Source organism: Lethenteron reissneri, chromosome 15, assembly GCF_015708825.2.
Source record: "Lethenteron reissneri isolate LAM-NWPU_2019-01 chromosome 15, ASM1570882v1, whole genome shotgun sequence".
In the NCBI taxonomy this organism is placed as follows: domain Eukaryota; kingdom Metazoa; phylum Chordata; class Hyperoartia; order Petromyzontiformes; family Petromyzontidae; genus Lethenteron; species Lethenteron reissneri.
Window position 1 is genome coordinate 114,854 of NC_083793.1, and position 22,561 is coordinate 137,414.

Below are 22,561 nucleotides of genomic sequence, written 5' to 3' on the forward strand. Positions count from 1 at the left end.
TTATACAGGTAACGAGCTGAGATTAGGAGCACACTCTTAAAGGGAGTGCTCCTAATCTCAGCTTGTTACCTGTATTAAAGACACCTGTTCACAGAAGCAATCAATCAATGAGATTCCAAACTCTCCACAATGGCCAAGACCAAAGAGCTCTCCAAGGATGTCAGGGACAAGATTGTAGACCTACACAAGGCTGGAATGGGCTACAAGACCATCGCCAAGCAGCTTGGTGATAAGGTGACAACAGTTGGTGTGATTATTCGCAAATGGAAGAAACACAAAAGAACTGTCAATCTCCCTCGGCCTGGGGCTCCATGCAAGATCTCACCTCGTGGAGTTGCAATGACCATGAGAACGGTGAGGAATCAGCCCAGAACTACACGGGAGGATCTTGTCAATGATCTCAAGGCAGTTGGGACCATAGTCACCAAGAAAACAGTTGGTAACACACTACGCCGTGAAGGACTGAAATCCTGCAGCGCCCGGAAGGTCCCCCTGCTCAAGAAAGCACATATACATGCCCGTCTGAAGTTTGCCAATGAACATCTGAATGATTCAGAGGACAATTGGGTGAAAGTGTTTTGGTCAGATGAGACCAAAATGGAGCTCTTTGGCATAAACAACTCGCCATGTTTGGAAGAGGAGGAATGCTGCCTATGAACCCAAGAACACCATCCCCACCGTCAAACATGGAGGTGGAAACATTATGCTTTGGGGGTGTTTTTCTGCTAAGGGGACAGGACAACTTCACCGCATCAAATGGACGATGGACGGGGCCATGTACAGTAAAATCTTGGGTGAGAACCTCCTTCCCTCAGCCAGGGCATTGAAAATGGGTTGTGGATGGGTATTCCAGCATGACAATGACCCAAAACAAACGGCCAAGGCAACAAAGGAGTGGCTCAAGAAGAAGCACATTAAGGTCCTGGAGTGGTCTAGCCAGTCTCCAGACCTTAATCCCATAGAAAATCTGTGGAGGGAGCTCAAGGTTCGAGTTGCCAAACGTCAACCTCGAAACCTTAATGACTTGGAGAAGATCTGCAAAGAGGAGTGGGACAAAACCCCTCCTGAGATGTGTGCAAACCTGGTTTCAAGTTTTCAAGTTTCATTTACTAGGTATAGCCCTGTGAGCCATTCGGCTCTTGAATCGGGTGCAACCGCAACAAACAAAAAACAAAAACATGAACAGGAAAACATCTTAAAGGGACTATGTGCAAACAGAAATTCAAGAAAAGACAGCAAAATATTGCAGAAAAAGCACCGTACACCAACACTGTGCAAAAATCCCAGTGGGATGCAAGTCAAACAGCAACAACCACAAGACAACTTAGATTAAGGCCATCAGTCTAACTCTGTACTACAACAAACAAACATGGCCAAACCGAAAAACTTTTCGAAATCACCAAAATGAAGCCATAAAAGCAATGAAACAGTGATCATAGGAACTGTGACCGAATTTTCACAATAAACGATGTAAACAACATGTACTACCAAACTCTGCAGCCATAGCTGGCTGCATGAGTCACTCCACAACAGCAGGAGCATCAGTCGGAGTGTCAACATTTTTCAATGCACCTTTAAGATCAGCACACTAAATCAAAACACAGAGCATACTTTGCAGCGATCATCCGGAGTGAAACATTGTATTTTAGGCCACTAAATTGCAGTGGCAGCTAGGGGTGTACAAGTCCTCTAGAGCAGTTTTGAGTGAAGATCTCATAGGTAGTGATTCAAGTTGCAGTTTATTGGCAATAGCATTCCAGACCCTGGGGGCATCAATAGCAAAGGCCCTTCCTCCAGTATTTGTTTGGCAATAGGGAATGTGAAGCTGGTAAATGAGCGAAGACCTTAGGTCAAATTTGTTCTTTGAAACAGAGAGGAGATCCAGCAGGTAATCTGCGGATTTTTTTGTAAGTACATCATGAATAAATAAGATCTGATGCACAAGCCGTCGAACATTGAGAGATGTTAAGTTTGACCCAATGTAGAGATCGCAGTGGTGAGTCCTATATGGGCAGTTCAATGCAAATCTTAAGGCCGAGTGATACATTGAGTCAAGCTTCTTCAGTACAGTACCTGGGGCTGATTTATACACGATGTCACAGTAATCAAGTAGAGGCAGTATGGTAGCTTTTATCAATTCCAAACGGAACATAGGGGGGAAGCAGTGCTAGTGTCGATACAGAAAACCAATTTTTATTTTTGTCTTTTTACCAATATAATCAATGTGATCTTCAAAATTCAGCCTTGAATCAAGAATGCCCCCAATATACTTATAGATCTTGACTTGCTCTATTTGATAATTATTTAAGGAATGTAATTGGGGAAAAATAACTTACTGCTTTAGTCCTGGTGAGAAGCATAGCACCTTGGTTTTGGAGGTATTCAGGACTAGTTTAAGAGCAACTAGCTGATGTTGTAGTGTGTTGAAATCACCCTGGAGCTTAGCAATCACGTCATCCGGAGAGCGGCCAGCAGTAATCAGTATCGTGTCATCTGCAAAAAGATTTACCCTGGAATGATCCAGGTCAGTGCCCAATTCATGGACATAAAGAGAGAACAAGAGGGGGCCGAGGATGGAACCCTTTTCGTTATATTAACACTGTTTGACCTCCAACTATCTATGAATATAGTTTGGGTGCAAAAAAAGAGGTAATTTTTTAACCATTCCACTGCGTTTGGAGAAACCGAGGCAACTTAGTTTACTAAGCAGGGTGTTGTGGTCGACTGTATCAAAGGCTTTGGACAAGTCAAGAAAAAGACAGGCGCAGTACTGCTTATTATCAAGGCTACTGTAAATGTGATTCAGAGAGTCTAATGCAGCAGATGTGGTGCTGTTTTTTTTTCGGAACCCAGATTGTTTTCGATGTAATAGATTGTTGTCGGACAGGAAACTGCTAATTTGGTAGTTCAATAATTTTTCACAAATTTTCATCAACGGGGACAAAATTGAGATAGGTCGGTAGTTATTTGGATCATCTTTAGGTTGGTGGCCAACTACAAGAAACGTCTGACCTCTGTGATTGCCAACAAGGGTTTTGCCACCAAGTACTAAGTCATGTTTTACAGAGGGGTCAAATACTTATTTCCCTCATTAAAATGCAAATCAATTTATAACATTTTTGACATGCGTTTTTCTGGATTTTTGTTGTTGTTATTCTGTCTCTCACTGTTAAAATAAACCTACCATTAAAATTACAGACTGATCATTTCTTTGTCAGTGGCCAAACGTACAAAATCAGCAGGGGATCAAATACTTTTTTCCCTCACTGTATTTAGCAAATCAGTACACCACAAACTGCTTGCCCACTCATGCACCTAACAGAGTTTCCACATGTCTGGATATTGGCATCTGTGTTCGCGTGACAAGAATTGATTTATACTGACATTTGGTCCAGGGATTATGTGGAATTTAATTGTGGTTATACTCTGTAGTGTTGACCTCGCAATATATATTACAGTCTTGGTCTCTGAGAAAGGTGGTGACCCAAGCCAAGGTCCCGCAAACTCCACCGGAGGAGGGACAGCTTAGAGGCCATGGCATAAACCCACCGACATGACCATTGTGAACCCCACCAACGCGGCCATTATCAGCCCCCCAACACGGCCATTATGGGCCCCATCAACACGGCCGTTAGGAACCCCCGCGGGACTGCCGATGTAAACCCCCTCCGACGGCACGGCCTTTATGAAGGGGGGTGCTGGTAGTGCGGTGGGCCCCACTCCATAGAGAGCACAAGCATGGAGTTCGCACGGCCAGTTGGACCAAGCGTAACGGACGGACGTCACGGCCCTGCTGGTGTTGATGCAGGTGGAGATGTTGAGGAAGACACTCTGGGCTTGTACAGAGACGATTGGGGCTTGGTGCCAATCTGGGTCGAGACACTGACCGAGGACTTGGGAACAGCAGATCTGCGATGAAGAAGAGATGACAGAGAAGGGGGAGAGGAGGGAAGGGGAGGGGAAAAGAGGGTAGTGGTTCAGAGAGGAGATGGGAGCAGGGAGAGTAGAGGAGAGAGAAAGAGGAGAGATTATGATTATACAATGATGAGAAAACGTGTAGTAGGATAATGTGGAGTGAACTGCATTTGAACAATAGACAATCTGTATTCGTACTGGAAGTAGAGAAAAGTACTGATAACGCGATAATTGATATTGTATCTTATGGTATCATGGAACATGACCTCTGACCTGAAATTCGCCCCGTCCGTCATTGCGGTGGCTCAGCGTCTGTCCATATCTGATGACGAGCATCTGGGTTGTGAGGTTCACAGTGGCCAATTCTGGGAAGGGCCCCTGGAATATGGAGGAACTGTCATTGTAGGCAACGGCCATCGCACCCAGCAGCAGACGGGAGGCAACCTCCTTCTTGTAGCGCGGGTGGATCCTGTACAGAGAGATATATTATACACTACTCTACACAACTATACACTACACAACATTATATTCTACATTTCTGTACAGTAAACTATATTATATACTACACTACGTTATACTCTATATTACAATACACAACAACACATGATCTCCTACACTACACTATATTTTATACTACACAACTATATCCTGCACATTATTTTCTACATTACTGTACACTCCACTACATTATATACTGCACTACTCTACACTGCACCATATACTACACCACTATACACTACACTATATACTGCTTCTACTATACACTGCGCCATACACTACACTACTATACACTACATTGTATACTACACTACTATACACTACATTATATACTACACTACTATACACTTCATTATATACTACACTACTATACACTACATCATATACTACACTACTATACACTACATTATATACTACACTATACACTACACTACTATACACTACATTATATACTACACTATATACTACACTACACTATACACTACACTACTATACACTACATTATATACTACACTACACTATATACTACACTACTATACACTACACTATACTACACTACTATACACTACATTATATACTACACTACTATATTCTATTACACTACATTATATACTACACTACTATATTCTATTACACTACATTATATACTACACTACACTATATACTACACTACTATACACTTCATTATATACTACACTACTATACACTACATTATCTACTACACTACTTTACACTACATTATATACTACACTACTATATTCTATTACACTACATTATATACTACACTATACACTACTATACACTACATTATATACTACACTATACTACGCTACACTATATACTACACTACTATACACTACATTATATACTACACTATACACTACACTACATTATATACTACACTACTATACACTACACTATATACTACACTACTATACACTACATTATATACTACACTATACACTACACTACTATACAATACATTATATACTACACTATATACTACACTACACTATATACTACACTACTATACACTACATTATATACTACACTATACACTACACTACATTATATACTACACTACTATACACTACACTATATACTACACTACTATACACTACATTATATACTACACTACACTATATACTACACTACTATACACTTCATTATATACTACACTACTATACACTACATTATCTACTACACTACTTTACACTACATTATATACTACACTACTATATTCTATTACACTACATTATATACTACACTATACACTACTATACACTACATTATATACTACACTATATACTACGCTACACTATATACTACACTACTATACACTACATTATATACTACACTATACACTACTATACACTACATTATATACTACACTATATACTACGCTACACTATATACTACACTACTATACACTACATTATATACTACACTATACACTACACTACATTATATACTACACTACTATACACTACACTATATACTACACTACTATACACTACATTATATACTACACTATACACTACACTACTATACAATACATTATATACTACACTATATACTACACTACACTATATACTACACTACTATACACTACATTATATACTACACTATACACTACACTACATTATATACTACACTACTATACACTACACTATATACTACACTACTATACACTACATTATATACTACACTACACTATATACTACACTACTATACACTTCATTATATACTACACTACTATACACTACATTATCTACTACACTACTTTACACTACATTATATACTACACTACTATACACTACATATATACTACACTATACACTACTATACACTACATTATATACTACACTATATACTACGCTACACTATATACTACACTACTATACACTACATTATATACTACACTATACACTACTATACACTACATTATATACTACACTATATACTACGCTACACTATATACTACACTACTATACACTACATTATATACTACGCGACTATATTCCACTACACTACATTATATACTACACTACTATATTCTATTACACTACACTATATACTACACTACTATATTCTATTACACTACATTATATACTACACTATACACTACACTACTATACAATACATTATATACTACACTATATACTACACTACACTATATACTACACTACTATACACTACATTATATACTACACTATACACTACACTACATTATATACTACACTACTATACACTACACTATATACTACACTACTATACACTACATTATATACTACACTATACACTACACTACTATACACTACATTATATACTACACTATATACTACACTACACTATATACTACACTACTATACACTACATTATATTCAAGTATCCCTAGATTTATGAACGTTTGGTTTACGAAATTTCGTGTTGACGCAATTGAAAAATGATGGACACTTTCTAATAACACAAGCAAATTTGCGGGTGAACGGGATTTCACATGGCACACGCCGTAGTTCTCGGCAACTCCTGTTGCCTGCGGGGACAGAGATCAAACTATCTGCAGAAAAATCGCAGACTTTAAGATATTTTTTGAGATCGGCTAATTCCGCGGTCAGAGATAATTGCTGAAGTGGAATCAGCAGTGAGACAGCTCCCACAATCAAGCTGAGATTATTAGGCATGAGGTTGCCAAAATGATTGAGAACAGTAGATTTACAAGAACAAATATTAGTTTCAGTGAGACCAAAGCTTTAAGAGAATTGAGAGCAAATACAGATATCCAAATTCTTGCTGCTTATAAGGGCCAATCAACTGTTGTGATGCCCCGTGAGGAATACGATAATAAATCAAAGATTTACTTGATGAAGGTACCTACCTTAAAATTAGACGAGACCCAACCAACACTTTGGAACGTAAAACAACAGCAATCATTGCCAAGTCATCAATTCCCAAGGAAGAGCAATACCTGATCAAATCAAGGGCGTAAAACCACCCAGACTTTATGGGCTACCAAAAATTCACAAACCCGATGTACCATTAATACCCATAGTACAATAGACTCTGCCACATACATTCATCATCTCGTAAACAGAGTTAAAGAGAAACGTCGTGATTTTTTAGATCATTTTTCTATCTGGCGACCTCTCCGACTCCCCCCCTCTCTCCCATCTCTAGCCCCGCCCCCTCTCTTCCATCTCTAGCCCCGCCCCTCTCTCCCATCTCTAGCCCCGCCCCCTCTCTCCCATCTCTAGCCCCGCCCCCATCTCTAGCCCCGCCCCCTCTCATCCCATCTCTAGCCCCGCCCCCCCTCTCCCATCTCTAGCCCGCCCCCCTCTCCCCATCTCTAGCCCCGCCCCCTCTCCCACCTCTAGCCCCGCCCCCCTCTCCCACCTCTAGCCCCGCCCCCCCTCTCCCATCTCTAGCCCCCCCGCCCCCCTCTCCCACCTCTAGCCCCGCCCCCCTCCCCACCTCTAGCCCCGCCCCCCCTCTCCCACCTAGCCCCGCCCCCTCTCCACCTCTAGCCCCGCCCCTCTCTCTCCCCATCTCTAGCCCCGCCCCATCTCTAGCCCGCCCCCTCTCTCTCCCATCTCTAGCCCCGCCCCCCCTCCCATCTCTAGCCCCGCCCCCCTCTCCCCCATCTCTAGCCCCGCCCCCTCTCCACCTCTAGCCCCGCCCCCCTCTCCCACCTCTAGCCCCGCCCCCCCTCTCCCATCTCTAGCCCCGCCCCCCCTCCTCCCACCTCTACCCCGCCCGCCCTCTCCCACCTCTAGCCCCGCCCCCCCCGCTCCCACCTCTAGCCCCGCCCCCTCTCTCCCACCTCTAGCCCCGCCCCCTCTCTCCCATCTCTAGCCCCGCCCCCCCTCTCCACCTCTAGCCCCGCCCCTCTCTCCCACCTCGCCCCGCCCCCTCTCTCCCATCTCTAGCCCCGCCCCCTCTCCCCCATCTCTAGCCCCGCCCCCCTCTCCCATCTCTAGCCCCGCCCCCCTCTCCCCCATCTCTAGCCCCGCCCCCTCTCCCCCACCTCTAGCCCCGCCCCCCTCGTCCCCACCTCTAGCCCCGCCCCCCTCTCCCATCTCTAGCCCCGCCCCCCCCTCTCCCCACCTCTAGCCCCGCCCCCCTCTCCCACCTCTAGCCCCGCCCCCCCCCTCTCCCACCTCTAGCCCCGCCCCCCTCTCCCATCTCTAGCCCCGCCCCCCCTCTCCCATCTCTAGCCCCGCCCCCCTCTCCCATCTCTAGCCCCGCCCCCCCCTCTCCCACCTCTAGCCCCGCCCCCCCTCTCCCACCTCTAGCCCCGCCCCTTCTCTCCCCCACCTCTAGCCCCGCCCCCCTCTCCCACCTCTAGCCCCGCCCCCCTTTCCCATCTCTAGCCCCGCCCCCCTCTCCCACCTCTAGCCCCGCCCCCCTCTCCCATCTCTAGCCCCGCCCCCCTCTCCCACCTCTAGCCCGCCCCCTCTCCCATCTCTAGCCCCCCCGACCCTCTCCCATCCTCTAGCCCCGCCCCCCTCGCCCACCTCCTAGCCCCAGCCCCCACTCTCTTCCCCCACCTCTAAGCCGCGCCCCCCTCTCCCACCTCTAGCCCCGCCCCCCGCTCACCATCTCTAGCTCCCTCCCCCCCCTCTCCCATCTCTACCCCGCCCCCCCCTCTCCCATCTCTAGCCCCGCCCCTCCTCCTCCGCATCTCTAGCCCCGCCCCCCCTCTCCCACCTCTAGCCCCGCCCCCGCTTCCTCCCATCGCCTAGCCCCGCCCCCCTCTCCCATTCTCTAGCCCTCGCCCCCCCTCTCCCCTCCTAGCCTCTATGCGCCCGCCTCCCCGCCTCCCCCACCTCTAACGCCCGCCCCCTTAACGCTCCCCTATATAGCCCGGCCCCTCTCTCCCCCACCGTCTAGCCCGCCAGCCCCCCTTAGCCCTCCCTATATGCCCCGCCACCCCTCCTCTCCCCCAACTCTAGCCCCGCCCCCTTACCCTCCCCTATAGCCCCCGCCCCCCCTCTCCCCCACCTCTAGCCCCGCCCCCCCTTACCCTCCCCATATATAGCCCCGCCCCCTCTCATAGCCCCCACCTCTAGCCCCGCCCCCTTACCCTCCCCTATATAGCCCCGCCCCCTCTCTCCCCCACCTCTAGCCCCGCCCCCTTACCCTCCCCTATATAGCCCCGCCCCTCTCTCCCATCTCTAGCCCCGCCCCCCCTCTCCCATCTCTAGCCCCGCCCCCCCTCTCCATCTCTAGCCCCGCCCCCTCTCTCCCCCACCTCTAGCCCCGCCCCCTCCTCCCCCCACCTCTAGCCCCGCCCCCTCTCTCCCATCTCTAGCCCCGCCCCCTCTCTCCCCCACCTCTAGCCCCGCCCACTTACCCTCCCCTATATAGCCCCACCCCCCCTCGCCCCCACCTCTAGCCCCGCCCCCTTACCCTGCCCTATATAGCCCCGCCCCCTCTCTCCCCCACCTCTAGCCCCGCCCCCTTACCCTGCCCTATATAGCCTCGTGTCACGGCAGCGCCCTCGCCTGCTTCAGCAGTTTCCCTGCTGTGATTGTCTCACCTGGTGACGGTCGCTTCTGTTGCGATAGAAACGTTGTGATCTATTATTTTCTACCTACGTGACTTTACCAAAAGAACCAAAGAGTATGAGTATAAAGATATTAAGCTTAACCCTAATGGTATTCTCGTATGTTTTGATGGGACTTCTCTGTTCACGAGGGTTCCGGTCAACAATTAAATTAAATTACTCGACACTTTGGTAATAAACATAGGTTTAGCCAAAGATATACCAAGACTAGCTGAACACTGTCTAAAGAACACCTATTCTTTTGGAAAGATGACTTCTATAATCAAAAGGGAGGAGCAGCAATGGGCTCTCCTGTGATAGCGAATTTGTACGTGGAATTTTTTAAACAAAAGCAATAGCTTCAAGCACACGAAAACCCTCTACTTGGTTTAGATATGTGGATGACACATTGGTAGTCTGGCCACATGGCAAAGATGCACTTAACTAACTTCTCAATCATCTCAACTCGCAAAACCCATCCACCCAGTTCACCATGGAAGTGGAAGCTGACAGAACTCTACCATTTCTGGATATTCTGCTTGGACGTAGTGGAAATGGCAAAATAACACAGCATTTCATATTCTTTGGGTCTTTCGGTGAAGTCACGTAGATAGGTTCATTGGAATTACAAAAATAACAAAAAACTGCGACATTTCGATCGCAACACAAGCGGTCATCAGGAAAAGGAGGTTTGTTATTTCAATGAACCTCTCTACGTGACTTTACCGAAAGACCCAAAGAATATGAATTCCTGCAGTCACGAGAGCTTTAAGTCAAGATTTAACACAGCATTTACCGAAAGAAAATGCACACTGACGCCTATCTGAATGCAGAGTCACACCATCGCCCCGCACAGAAATCTGCTCTTATCAAGACGCTCATTCATCGCGCTAAGAAAGTGTCAGATGGTGATAGTCTGAGAAGTGAAATTAAACACGTCAAAGAAGCGCCTCAAATGAACGGTTACAATGATGCACAAATCAACAGGGCATTGGATGCCAAAACCAAATCAAATAACACGGGCATTGAAACTGCCCAAGTAATTCAACTGGCTGGATAGGGGAAAGTAAAGGGAGGGGAGTCAGGGAGCACGATGCTTAAGTCAGCCACTCACCACCCGTAGTTGGAGTTGCGGTCACACAAGTCGATGGTCACGGCCATGAAGGTTTTGGGCATTCGCGAGTTGGGGGAGAAACCGTAGTCTGCAGACTGGTGCCAGCGAATGCGTGGATACGAGTCCGTGTTGTCACCTGGGTCACTGGTGGAGATCTAAAGACAACGGTAGAGAGACGCCGGGAGACAGATACGAGGAGTTACGCAGAAAGAGAAAGAAAGAGAGATGTTGAGCGATATCGGGGCGAGAGACAGGAACAGACAGGGAGAGATTCGAGGAGAGAGACCAGGGGAGAAAGATGTTGAATGAGACATGGGAGATAAACATGGGCAGAGAGAGATAATTCTGATAAAGATGGTCCAATATGATACAAATTTTAGTGTAAAGTTGTATTGCTATTAGGGACTCACCCTTGACAAATCTAAACACATTAATCAAAGAGTTTCCCAAAAGTTGGTAAAAAAAAACAAGCACTAAAAGGATAAGCTTTTTCAGCCATGCCATGGTAATTAAGTCAGACATCCCAGTCATGCCGGTCGTTATTTGCAGCCATGACGAATCCACTGCTGGATGGTTTAACTTCTCACCTGCGCAAATCCAAATGGCAGAAGCGGGTCTGTGTTGCCATTGGTGGCTATGGAGAATCCCTGACGCCAGTCGTTAATCATGGCCGGGAAGCTGCAGTTGTAGAGGTCAGTGTTGTGCCCAGTGTTTCTTTCACCTGCTCAAGGAACAAGGAAGAGAGATGTGCATCTAGAGTGGCACATGTATGTTGAACTTCTTTCGCACCATACATAGCCAACCATGCTCATCGGAGGTGTGGGGAAGGACAACAAACTAAACGCAAAAATCAGTTCTAAAATATTTGTTTCCAATCGAGATTTAAAAGTGCATCATAGCTCCAGCGGCTTCCTAATATTGAAAGGTCGGTCCAGACGACCGCAGAAGCGCATCTGAAGTACGCGATGCGGTAACCATCTTTGTTCGATGGCAAGCCAAAAGTTACTGCGAGGATGACCGGAGTTAGCATGATGGTTTATGCCCCTTGATGAGATCAGCAAAGTATTGTGGTTCATTTGTGGAATGTATTCAGCAACCGTAAACAAATGCAGCTCGGTGAGTAGCGGGCGGACACGGTCGGATCTTGCAGTACCCATCACGACACGTGCTGCATCTTGCTAAGATTTTTTCCAGACGTCTTGTAGAGTAGTGAGTTTATATTTTGCACATGATTATCAATGATACTCATGAGTAGTTGAATGCAGTCACCTTCCAACAACAGAGGGAGGAAAAGTGATGCTCACAACAATGAGCAAAACACTGGATGGATAAAATGCAGCGAGTTGGCACATTCGGGGGCACAGGTGGTGCATCTGCCAGTCATCTCAATCAACCCATGGCACCTGCGTCTGTCCAATGACCTCCTGCCACTGAGCCTCATTACACGTATTGTGATAGCCTCAAAGTGCACCTGGCCTAGCACAAGCGCCGTGGTGACTTCACCACCACTAAGTGGCGAATGGCATCTGTTGTTTAATTTACGTTTATGTGTTAATGTATGTCACTGACCTTGGTACCAGATGACCCCTTTGAGGCTCATATTGAGCAGAGGGTTAATCATTGCGTTCCACAGCACTGTTGGTTCCAGTCGATCACTACATTAAAAGACAGAGATCCCTGGTATAGCCTACACAGACTTTTGGGATAAATGCTGTCAGCGAGCTCCTATGAATGCCGTTACAGCATCCAATGAGGTGGCGTCTGCCAGTGCCATGCTGATAAGCTTACAAACATAATTAGACTAGAAAAGGCTTATAGTGAGTACACTGAAGTTGAACAACTTTGCTCCTTCCAGACGTACAGTAGATGATAAAATATATAAACATTTCAATTGCAATTTTTGGTAACTTAAAATAGTCAATTGCCACGAGTGATTCAGTTGCCTCTGATAACTATTTTCCACTGCAAAACTGAGCTGTATTGCCGACGTCACACGCAGTGAATGAGTGGAGACGCGTGGAGGTGATGCTTGGCCCTGAGTCAGACGCAGATGTGTTGTGAGGCCAGAGTATCGTGGCTTGGCTCTGGAGCGACATGGCAAATAGCCTTTAAACAATCACCCATAGACTTTATGGGTCTGTATGTCCCCTATGAGGGTCTATGGGTGTCTGTGCAAGTCAATGGGTTTCCGTGTGAGACCACGCATTTCCCCATTACACGTACTTGCTTTGAGGCTGTGCGTTGATTCCGCAGTGTGCGAGGGCTCGGGGTGAGGACCAGGATTCGATGAAGGTGCCACCCCAGCAGGACTGCACCAATCCCACGGGGACCCTCAGAGTCAGGTGTAGGTTCCTACCAAAGAACCAACAGACGGCTGAGAAGACGGTGTATTCTCCCATGCCCAGACGGTCTAGAAACACAGAGAGACAGACACACACAGGTTTCGACAAAGATTCCCCGTGTAACCTCTAACAGACTGGTTATGCAAGTGCCATTAGCGAGCACCTATTAAGGCTGACACGGCACATGATGTGGTTGGCCAGTACCACACCCAGCTACGCCTTTGCCTCATGGTGACATTTGTACACTGCCCCAAGCACTCATTCCGGGGCTCGTCTACCTGGGAGAGGTATTCACGACCAACGTTGGCTGTTGGTGCGAATGCATTGCACATTTTTGAGAGCAAATTGGTTGCACAATTGATGGCCTGTGAGTGGATGTGCCTTCAAGTAAAGTCTTCGGTTTGTTTGTATCACCCTGATAGCGGCACAAAGGGTCCCATAGACACAGCGAACAAGCTCACCGTCCGCACCACTGAGCGAACCGGGACACTTCTCAGTCAGCTGCGGTCGATAATATCACCACTGTAGTTTCCTGCGATAGATTTCAACACAATACTGGTACCATATCTCAATATAATAAAATTCTTGCCACACAGGTGCCAATCATTGGACTGTCCGTGTGAAACTCAGAGCGGTGATGAGCGCTCACCAGCTGTGGGGAGACTCCAGGGGAGTGCGACCGACGTGAAGTCGGCGAGGGGCTGCAGCGACCCGTTCAGGGAGACTGCGAACAGGCGGACGAGAGAAAAGTCGGCGGCTTGAGCCAGCTCCCAACTTGCATTCACGACCTGGACACGGGGACACGCAGTTACACAGAGACACGGAGACACGCAGTTACACAGGGAGATGGGGACACGCAGACACAGAGGCACGGAGTTACACAGGGAGATGGGGACACGCAGACACAGAGACACGGAGTTACACAGGGAGATGGGGACATGCAGTTACACAGAGACACGGAGTTACACAGGGAGATGGGGACACGCAGACACAGAGACACGGAGTTACACAGGGAGATGGGGACACGCAGACACAGAGACACGGAGTTACACAGGGAGATGGGGACACGCAGACACAGAGACACGGAGTTACACAGGGAGATGGGGACATGCAGACACAGAGATACGGAGTTACTCAGGGAGATGGGGACACGCAGACACAGAGACACGGAGTTACACAGGGAGATGCGGACACACAGACACAGGGAGATGGGGACACGGAGACACAGTGACACGGAGTTACACAGGGAGATGCGGACACACAGACACAGGGAGATGGGGACACGCAGACACAGAGACACGGAGATACACAGGGAGATGCGGACACACAGACACAGGGAGATGGGGACACGGAAACACAGTGACAACGGAGTTACACAGGGAGATGGGGACACGCAGACACAGAGACACGGAGTTACACAGGGAGATGGGGACACGCAGACACAGAGACACGGAGTTACACAGGGAGATGGGGACATGCAGACACAGAGATACGGAGTTACTCAGGGAGATGGGGACACGCAGACACAGAGACACGGAGTTACACAGGGAGATGCGGACACACAGACACAGAGACACGGAGTTACACAGGGAGATGCGGACACACAGACACAGGGAGATGGGGACACGGAGACACAGTGACACGGAGTTACACAGGGAGATGCGGACACACAGACACAGGGAGATGGGGACACGGAGACACAGTGACACGGAGTTACACAGGGAGATGCGGACACACAGACACAGGGAGATGGGGACACGGAGACACAGTGACACGCAGACACTTCTTCTTCTTCTTGTTTGTCCATCAAAGTTGATGATGACCATGGCACGTTTGTCATTTTGTTGGGGTTTGATGAGTGCGCAGATGGCTGAAGAGGCCAATCCGAGCCCGGAATTCCCTGTGGCACACTGGACAGGTAAGGGAGGATGTAGAGCTCTGAGGTGCAGCCACACGTCCTTCCTTGGTAGATTTGCGCTGCTGCCTCTTCAAGATGGCACAGGAGCTTCTCCTACTCTCACAGAGGACTGCACCGTCCTGTACTTTTCTTCTCCAGGCAGGTCGGTCCTGTGCTAGGGATTCCCAGCTTTTCAGGTCGAATCCAAAGCTCTTCAAGGAAGCTTTAAGGGTGTCCTTGTAGCGCTTTTTGGGGCCACCTTGTGCTCGCTTGCCATTCCTCAGCTCGCCAAAGAAGACTTGTTTTGGAAGTCTCGCGTATGGCATTCTGGTCACGTGGCCAGTCCATCTAAGCTGTTCCTTCGCAAGCAAGGTGTAGATGCTGGGGATATTTGCCTTGCTGAGGACTTCCGTGTCAGGGATTCTGTCTTGCCACTTGATCCTCAGCAGTTTCCTCACACAGCTCAAGTGGAAATGATTCAATTTCTTGGCATGGCGCTGGTAAACTGTCCAGGCTTCGCACCCATACAGAAGAGTTGGTAAGACAACAGCCCGGTAGACCTTCAGTTTTGTCTCCTGCTTGATGCCAGTCCTTTCCCATACCGAGTCACGTAGACGTCCAAAGGCTGCACTGGCCTTGACAATCCTGATGTTAACTTCATCATCTATGTGCACAGCGCGAGACAGTGTACTACCAAGGTAAGTAAACTTGTCAACGGCTGAAAGCTTTTGCCCATTCACAAAGATGGTTGGCTCAGTGTAGGGTTTCCCAGGAGCAGGTTGGTATAGGACTTCAGTCTTCTTTGTGCTGATTGTTAGGCCGAAGTTGTTGCAGGCTGAGGAGAGGTGGTCCATACTGTCCTGTAGATCTTTATTTGAGCCAGCAGCCAGAGCACAGTCATCAGCAAACAAAAGTTCTCAAACAGTGATTTCCTCCACTCTAGTTTTGGCTTGCATCCTCCCCAGATTGAATAGCCCACCGTCAAAACGGTAGATGAAGTTAATCCCAGTGTTGTGGTTCTGGAATGAGTCTTGCAGCATGGCAGAAAACACCATGCTGAAGAGCGTTGGCGCTAAAACGCAGCCTTGCTTCACCCCGTTTGTGATTGGGAACGGATCAGAGAGTTCACGCAGACACAGAGACACTGAAACACGCAGACACAGAGACACGTAGACACGCAGACACAGGGACATGGGGACACGCAGACACGGAGACACGGAGACACGCAGTTACACAGGGAGTCATCTTCTTGGTTCTTTCGGTAAAGTCACGTAGAAGGGAAGTAATAAAATAATAAAAATAAAACATAATAAAACAATTCTCACGACGTTTCGGCCACAACGCAAGCAGCCGTCCTCAGGTGAAGAATGAGACAATGCCAAGATAGGAGCTTATATAAAAGCTTTTTATTTTTATTATTATTTTTTTATTATTTTATTACTTCCCTTCTACGTGACTTTACCGAAAGAACCAAGAAGAAGAAGATGAATCCCTGCAGTCACGAAAGCTTTAAATCGAAATTTACACAGGGAGATGAGGACACGCAGACACAGGGAGATGGGGACACACAGACACAGGGAGATGGGGACACACAGACACAGGGAGATGGGGACAGACACGGAGACACGCCGATACAGAGACATGAGGACACCCAGACACAGAGACATGCGGGCATGCAGATACAGAGACACGGGGAGAATAGACACAGCTATTATGTTGTCACAGCAAACGAAGGGTGATGGTGGCTAGGGCGGGCTCTATCTGCAGCGTGTTCTGAGGCCTGAGTGGGGGTGGGGGAAGTGCTGGACAAGTGGTTTGTGATGAAGCGAAACCTCTTTACCTGCTTTACAGTCATCTGCATGTTGCTTTGCCCACCGCAAAGCCACACTTCTCCGAACCAGACGTCGCTGATCACTAACTCTGCCACTTCCCCCCCAGTGCCGTTCCTGACAGGGCTCCACTGGGTGGCATTGAGAGAGAACGGCCCCCCAGCATCCATGGGGTCTAGGGTCACGGACCACCTGGTTGACTCTACACACACACATGCACACACATGCACACACACATGTCCACCATATAAACTTATAATAATAGTAACACGCCGCGCAGTACTCGCCTACTCGTGTAGAGAGACAGACAGAACGACTCGGGAACGAGGAACGACAACCAGGAAGGCAGCCACGTGATGAGCCGGAGCCAACAATTGCCCAAGTTCCGTGGTCCTCTATATATGAAGGTGTGATCGGCCAATTAACGAGCGCTTACAATTTTGATTTAAAGCTTTCGTGACTGCAGGGATTCATCTTCTTGGTTCTTTCGGTAAAGTCACGTAGAAGGGAAGTAATAAAATAATAAAAATAAAACATAATAAAATTAAAATTAATTTTATTATGTTTTATTTTTATTATTACTTCCCTTCTACGTGACTTTACCGAAAGAACCAAGAAGATGAGCGCTTACAAGTTGCAGGACAATGAAGCACCTGGAGAAAAGGCACACGGGCGAGGAGGAGGAAACACTTTGCCTCATGCAGACGGAACAGCTGGAGTCTACACAATTGCTGTACGGCATCTTAGTGGCACCCATGGGAAAGGCGTTTCACAACATTTGTGTCATCCACCAACCATTCACACTGCTGGATTACTTGCAGAGCCAATACAGCACAGCAAACCGGCGAGACTTAAGAGATAGTTGGGCAAGTTCTGTTAGCTAGCACCAGCACGGCACACGAAGGGGTGAGTGACCAGTACCACACACACAGTTGCGTTTGTCTTCCCAGTGCTGTTGTTTACACACCGCGCCAGATACTCATTTGAGACATAATTCGACCTAGGGAAGGCCCAACACTGGTTGAGATCATTATCACTGGTGTTGGCCGTGAGTGGGAATCTAACTCGCCGGGTTTGTATTGCAGTGCGTTGCTACAAAACCTCTCACCATACACACACACAGTCTTCGGGTCCTTGATTAATCATTGCCCTTGTTTAACTTGTTGATGTCTCACTGAACAATGCAATGCGGTGTATCACTGGAACCTTCAAGTCAACCCCAGCACCCTGGCTGCCTATGCTGTCACAAATCTCTCTCCCACCCATCCACCGCAACCCTCCGGGAAGTCCTGGAAATCGAGGAAAACAGTCCCCTTCCAATTCATCAGGACCTCAATAACGCCCCTAGTCATCACTTCAAGTCACGCAGGCCCTTTTGGACCCATGCGTTTAACCTGAAACAATGCGAATTCAACCCCGATGGCGCTTGCTTGGAAAGCTGGAGTTCAAAAGAACTAACAAACATCTTATGAAAGACGCAACGCAGACGATCCCTTGTATTGATCTTCCACGAAGCTCATGGTCCACCCTAAACCGCATCAACACAAACCATGGCAGCTGGTTTGTTGTGGATTTAATTTCACATTGGATGCACAAATGCAAAATTAAAAACTCTCCAGTGTACGGCTGTGGCCATGTAGAACAGACAATGCAACAGATAATGCAACAGACAATGCAACAGGACAATGCAACAGACAATGATGCAATGCCCGATGCACAAACACGAAGGAGACATAGGTGATACACTACTCTGCTGCTTGGCACCCTGTGTGTGTGGAATTGTTGCTCTGCATCTATATCAGCTGCCATACGAATGAAGAAGCACTGCTATTGCGTTCGTCGCTTGGTGAAAAGGGTTCGCCCTTTGATCAACTCAAAGATTTAATTATGACAACTCGTGCGCTAAAGAACCGGTTGTGGCCAGTCGTGAGGGAACTGATAGCCCACTTTGGTCAGGACATGTGCCGCTTGACAGAAATTGTTTTTTAATCATCACCATCATCATCAGTCGTGATCGCAACCACTGCTGGATGAAGGCTATCCCAAGCCCCCACCACCACCACCACCACCTCTCATGATCTTGTAATGCAACAATGCATTCAGCACCTGCACATGAGCTGAATTAGTCCATCTGCTCGATGAACATCTTCTTGGACACGTTCCATTCTTTGGCTGCCACTCCATTATCACTCTTCACTATCGTCTATCATTAATGCTTTTCTTCAAATTTTGAAAAAATGTTCGCCTTTCGCTATGTCTGAGAAGAGGAAATGTGATGCACGGGCAGAAAAGTACTTCAGGGATTTGTAAATGTAATTTCTGAATAAATGTTTGTAAAAGTAATGTTAAATCTTGACTTTAAGCTTTCGTTACTGCAGGAATTCATATGCTTGGGTCTTTCGGTAAAGCCACGTAGATAGATCAAATAATAAGAAATACGAAAAATAATAATAATATAAAAAAAATCTACGTGGCTTTACCGAGAGACCCAAGAATATAAAGTAATGTTAAGTTTCAATAAATGTTTGTTAGGGTAATTTTTACTTATTTTCGTGATCAATTTCGGTATTTTATGGTATGTAATGGGTTTCCAGGAACGGAACCCCAATGTATAACATTGCGCCTATGGGAGATGAGGATTCGGCTTACGACGGCTCCACTTGCGACCGCCGTCCAGGAACCAATTAGGTCGTAGGTGCGGGGGGTCCAGCAATGAAGCAAAAAGCAAATCAGGACAAAGCTGTTAACAGCTCGGCGGAGACAGAGACCTGCCGACACGTTGCTCCCGTGCTCCTGCAGCAAGTCCTCATCCGCGTTGTAGAGTCTCACGACCACCTTGGCTCCCGCTTTCCCGAACCCCCACACGAAGGCGCCGCGTGGTCCCCTCTGCAGGACCATGTGGTCCCCGTAATAGGAGGCCAAGCGGAATTTCAACCAAGCGTGTGGAGGTACCTGGGGCTGGGAGGTACAGAGTGCCAATGGTTATGACGGTGGTGATTGTTGTGATGTTGGTGCTGATGGTTGTGGAAATGATTGTTGTGGTGATAAGTGGTGATGGTGGTGGTGGTAGTGATGAAGGTTTGGTGGTGGTGGTCATAGTACTGCAGTAGTGAAGGTGGTGATGAAGCTGATGGTGATAGTGGAGGGCAGAGGGGAGGTGACTGGAAGGTACAGGCATGTGTCAAGCACTCACAGCTGTTGTCAGGAGGCTCGCGTGTGCAATTCACCACCAGCGCCACCAAGCACGCCACCGTCGTCACCCCGACGAGCAGCGCCACCAGCGCCACCAGCGCAGGCACACAGAGTGTGTTCCTGCTGCCATCATGCAGGGTGGGGGACATGGGCATAGATTCACAGAGAAGACTCGAGGCCGTCTTCCAGTTCACTGTCAACGCCTCTAGAACTTGTGCGTGAGCTCTTCATACGACTGGCAAGTGCGTCAAGCTGACCTTTTGCCTTTGCACATGAAGGAGGATGCGGTAGTGTTGTTTTTTTGTTGGCACAGTAGGGGGCACAGGTGGCACAGGTGGTGCATCGGCAGTCATCTGAGTCAATCGACCCATGGCACCTGGGTCTGTCCGGTGACCTGAGGGCGTTCGACACTTCACGTGGCCTTAACGTGCACCTAGCCAGGCACAAGCGCCGTGGTGACATCACACCACCTAGTGGCGAATGGCGGTTGTTGTTGGTAGTGTTGTAGTCACCGCGTTGCGCGACGAACCCGGCGACCCTGGCACGATTCACGTTCACGGTCAACACCAGTGACGATTATCTGAACCGGTCCTGGTCTTACTAGGCCGACTCACTCACACATCATACACTCACTCACACATCATACACTCACTCACACTACCACTGACTCACTCATCTTACACTCACTCACACATCATACACTGACTCACTCACACATCATACACTCACTCACTCACACATCTCACTGACTCACTCACACATCATACACTCACTCACTCACACATCATACACTGACTCACTCACACATCATACACTCACTCACTCACACATCATACACTCACTCACACATCACTCACTCACACATCATACACTGACTCACTCACACATCACTCACTCACACATCATACACTCACTCACTCACAATCATACACTCACTCACTCATCTTACACTCACTCACACATCATACACTCACTCACTCACTCATCTTACACTCACTCACACATCATACACTGACTTACTTACACATCATACACTCACTGGCTCACATCATACACTGACTCACTCACACATCATACACTCACTCACTACACATCATACACTCACTCACACATCATACACTGACTCACTCAACATCATACACTGACTCACTTACACATCATACACTCACTCACACTACCACTGACTCACTCACTCATCTTACACTCACTTACTCATCTTACACTCACTCACACATCATATACTCACTCACACATCATACACCGACTCACTCACACATCATACACTGACTCACTCACACATCTTACACTGACTCACACATCTTACACTGACTCACTCACACTACCACTGACTCACTCACACATCATACACTGGGAGTATCGTGCTGCCAGCTATGGCTGCAAAGTTTGGTCGTACATGTTATATATCATTTATTGTTACATTAAAATCACAGTTCCTATGATTACTGTTGTTACATTGTTTTTATAGCGTTATTTTGGTGATTTCGAAAACAAATGGGTAATCTAAATTGTATTATGGTTGTTATGTTTGACTTGCATCACACTGGGATTTTTGCACACAGCGTTTTTTCTGGAAGATTTGCTTTAAGATGTTCTCTGTTCATATTTGTTTGTTTGCGGTTGCACCCGATTCAAGAGCCGCATGGCTCACAGGGCGACACCTCATAAATTAAACTTGAAACACTGCAGTGAGAACCTGCTGGTCACTATTCATACAGACATTTGCATTCAGTATCATTACTATATAACTTTGCAACATTTTTACACACTTTTATCATTACACACTGTTATTATTATGACTACACACTTGTATTGAAGTTGCCGTGTTGTCTGCTTTATATTCTTTGGAATTTTTCAAGCCTAACTAGCTGAAATTGTCTACACAGACTCAATATTTCATTTTAAAAAACCGGTCCAGGTCCCGCCGCTCCTGGGACATTCGTGTTTCTTTACCGTTCAATATTAATCCTCGTTCCTTTCACTCCCCCTCTTTGAAATCTCGAAAAGTCGCGCCCAGCGACGATGAAAACGTCTCGTCCAATCAGAGCAGCTCTCGGGGAGCCTCGTGCCAGTGTCTCCGATTTCACTTTGTACGAGTAATCGCCGACGTGACTTGTCTTTGACGATAGGCACTCATTGTTTTACCAAAATACCCTCACCATGTACTGTATACAGCTCAGATACAGCACACGGTGAGGGTGTGTATAGCTG

General features: G+C 47.4%; 1 protein-coding gene across 1 annotated transcript; it reads right to left on the reverse strand.

The window, feature by feature from the left end:
- Positions 1-87: 87 nt before the first annotated feature.
- LOC133342533 (sialate O-acetylesterase-like) lies at positions 88-20,450 on the reverse strand. Its single transcript, XM_061551697.1, has 10 exons — positions 20,334-20,450; positions 19,909-20,098; positions 17,152-17,342; positions 14,064-14,202; positions 13,296-13,482; positions 12,642-12,727; positions 11,660-11,793; positions 11,073-11,227; positions 4,189-4,384; positions 88-3,909 (listed from the first exon to the last, which is right to left on the reverse strand). Exons 2-10 carry the CDS (start codon positions 20,036-20,038, stop codon positions 3,526-3,528), a joined length of 1,602 nt encoding a protein of 533 aa, XP_061407681.1. The 5' UTR covers positions 20,039-20,098; positions 20,334-20,450; the 3' UTR covers positions 88-3,525.
- Positions 20,451-22,561: the final 2,111 nt, after the last annotated feature.

What these genes read in the sequence shown, in the direction of transcription:
- LOC133342533 (XM_061551697.1), bottom strand. Translation starts at nt 20,038, where the DNA reads ATGGTCCTGCAGAGGGGACCACGCGGCGCCTTCGTGTGGGGGTTCGGG. An exon ending in TGCAGATGACTGTAAAGCAG is followed by an intron (nt 14,203 to 17,151) that starts GTAAAGAGGTTT and finishes CCCCGTGTCCAG; the next exon opens with GTCGTGAATGCAAGTTGGGA. An exon ending in CGCAACTCCAACTACGGGTG is followed by an intron (nt 4,385 to 11,072) that starts GTGAGTGGCTGA and finishes CTCTCTGTACAG; the next exon opens with GATCCACCCGCGCTACAAGA.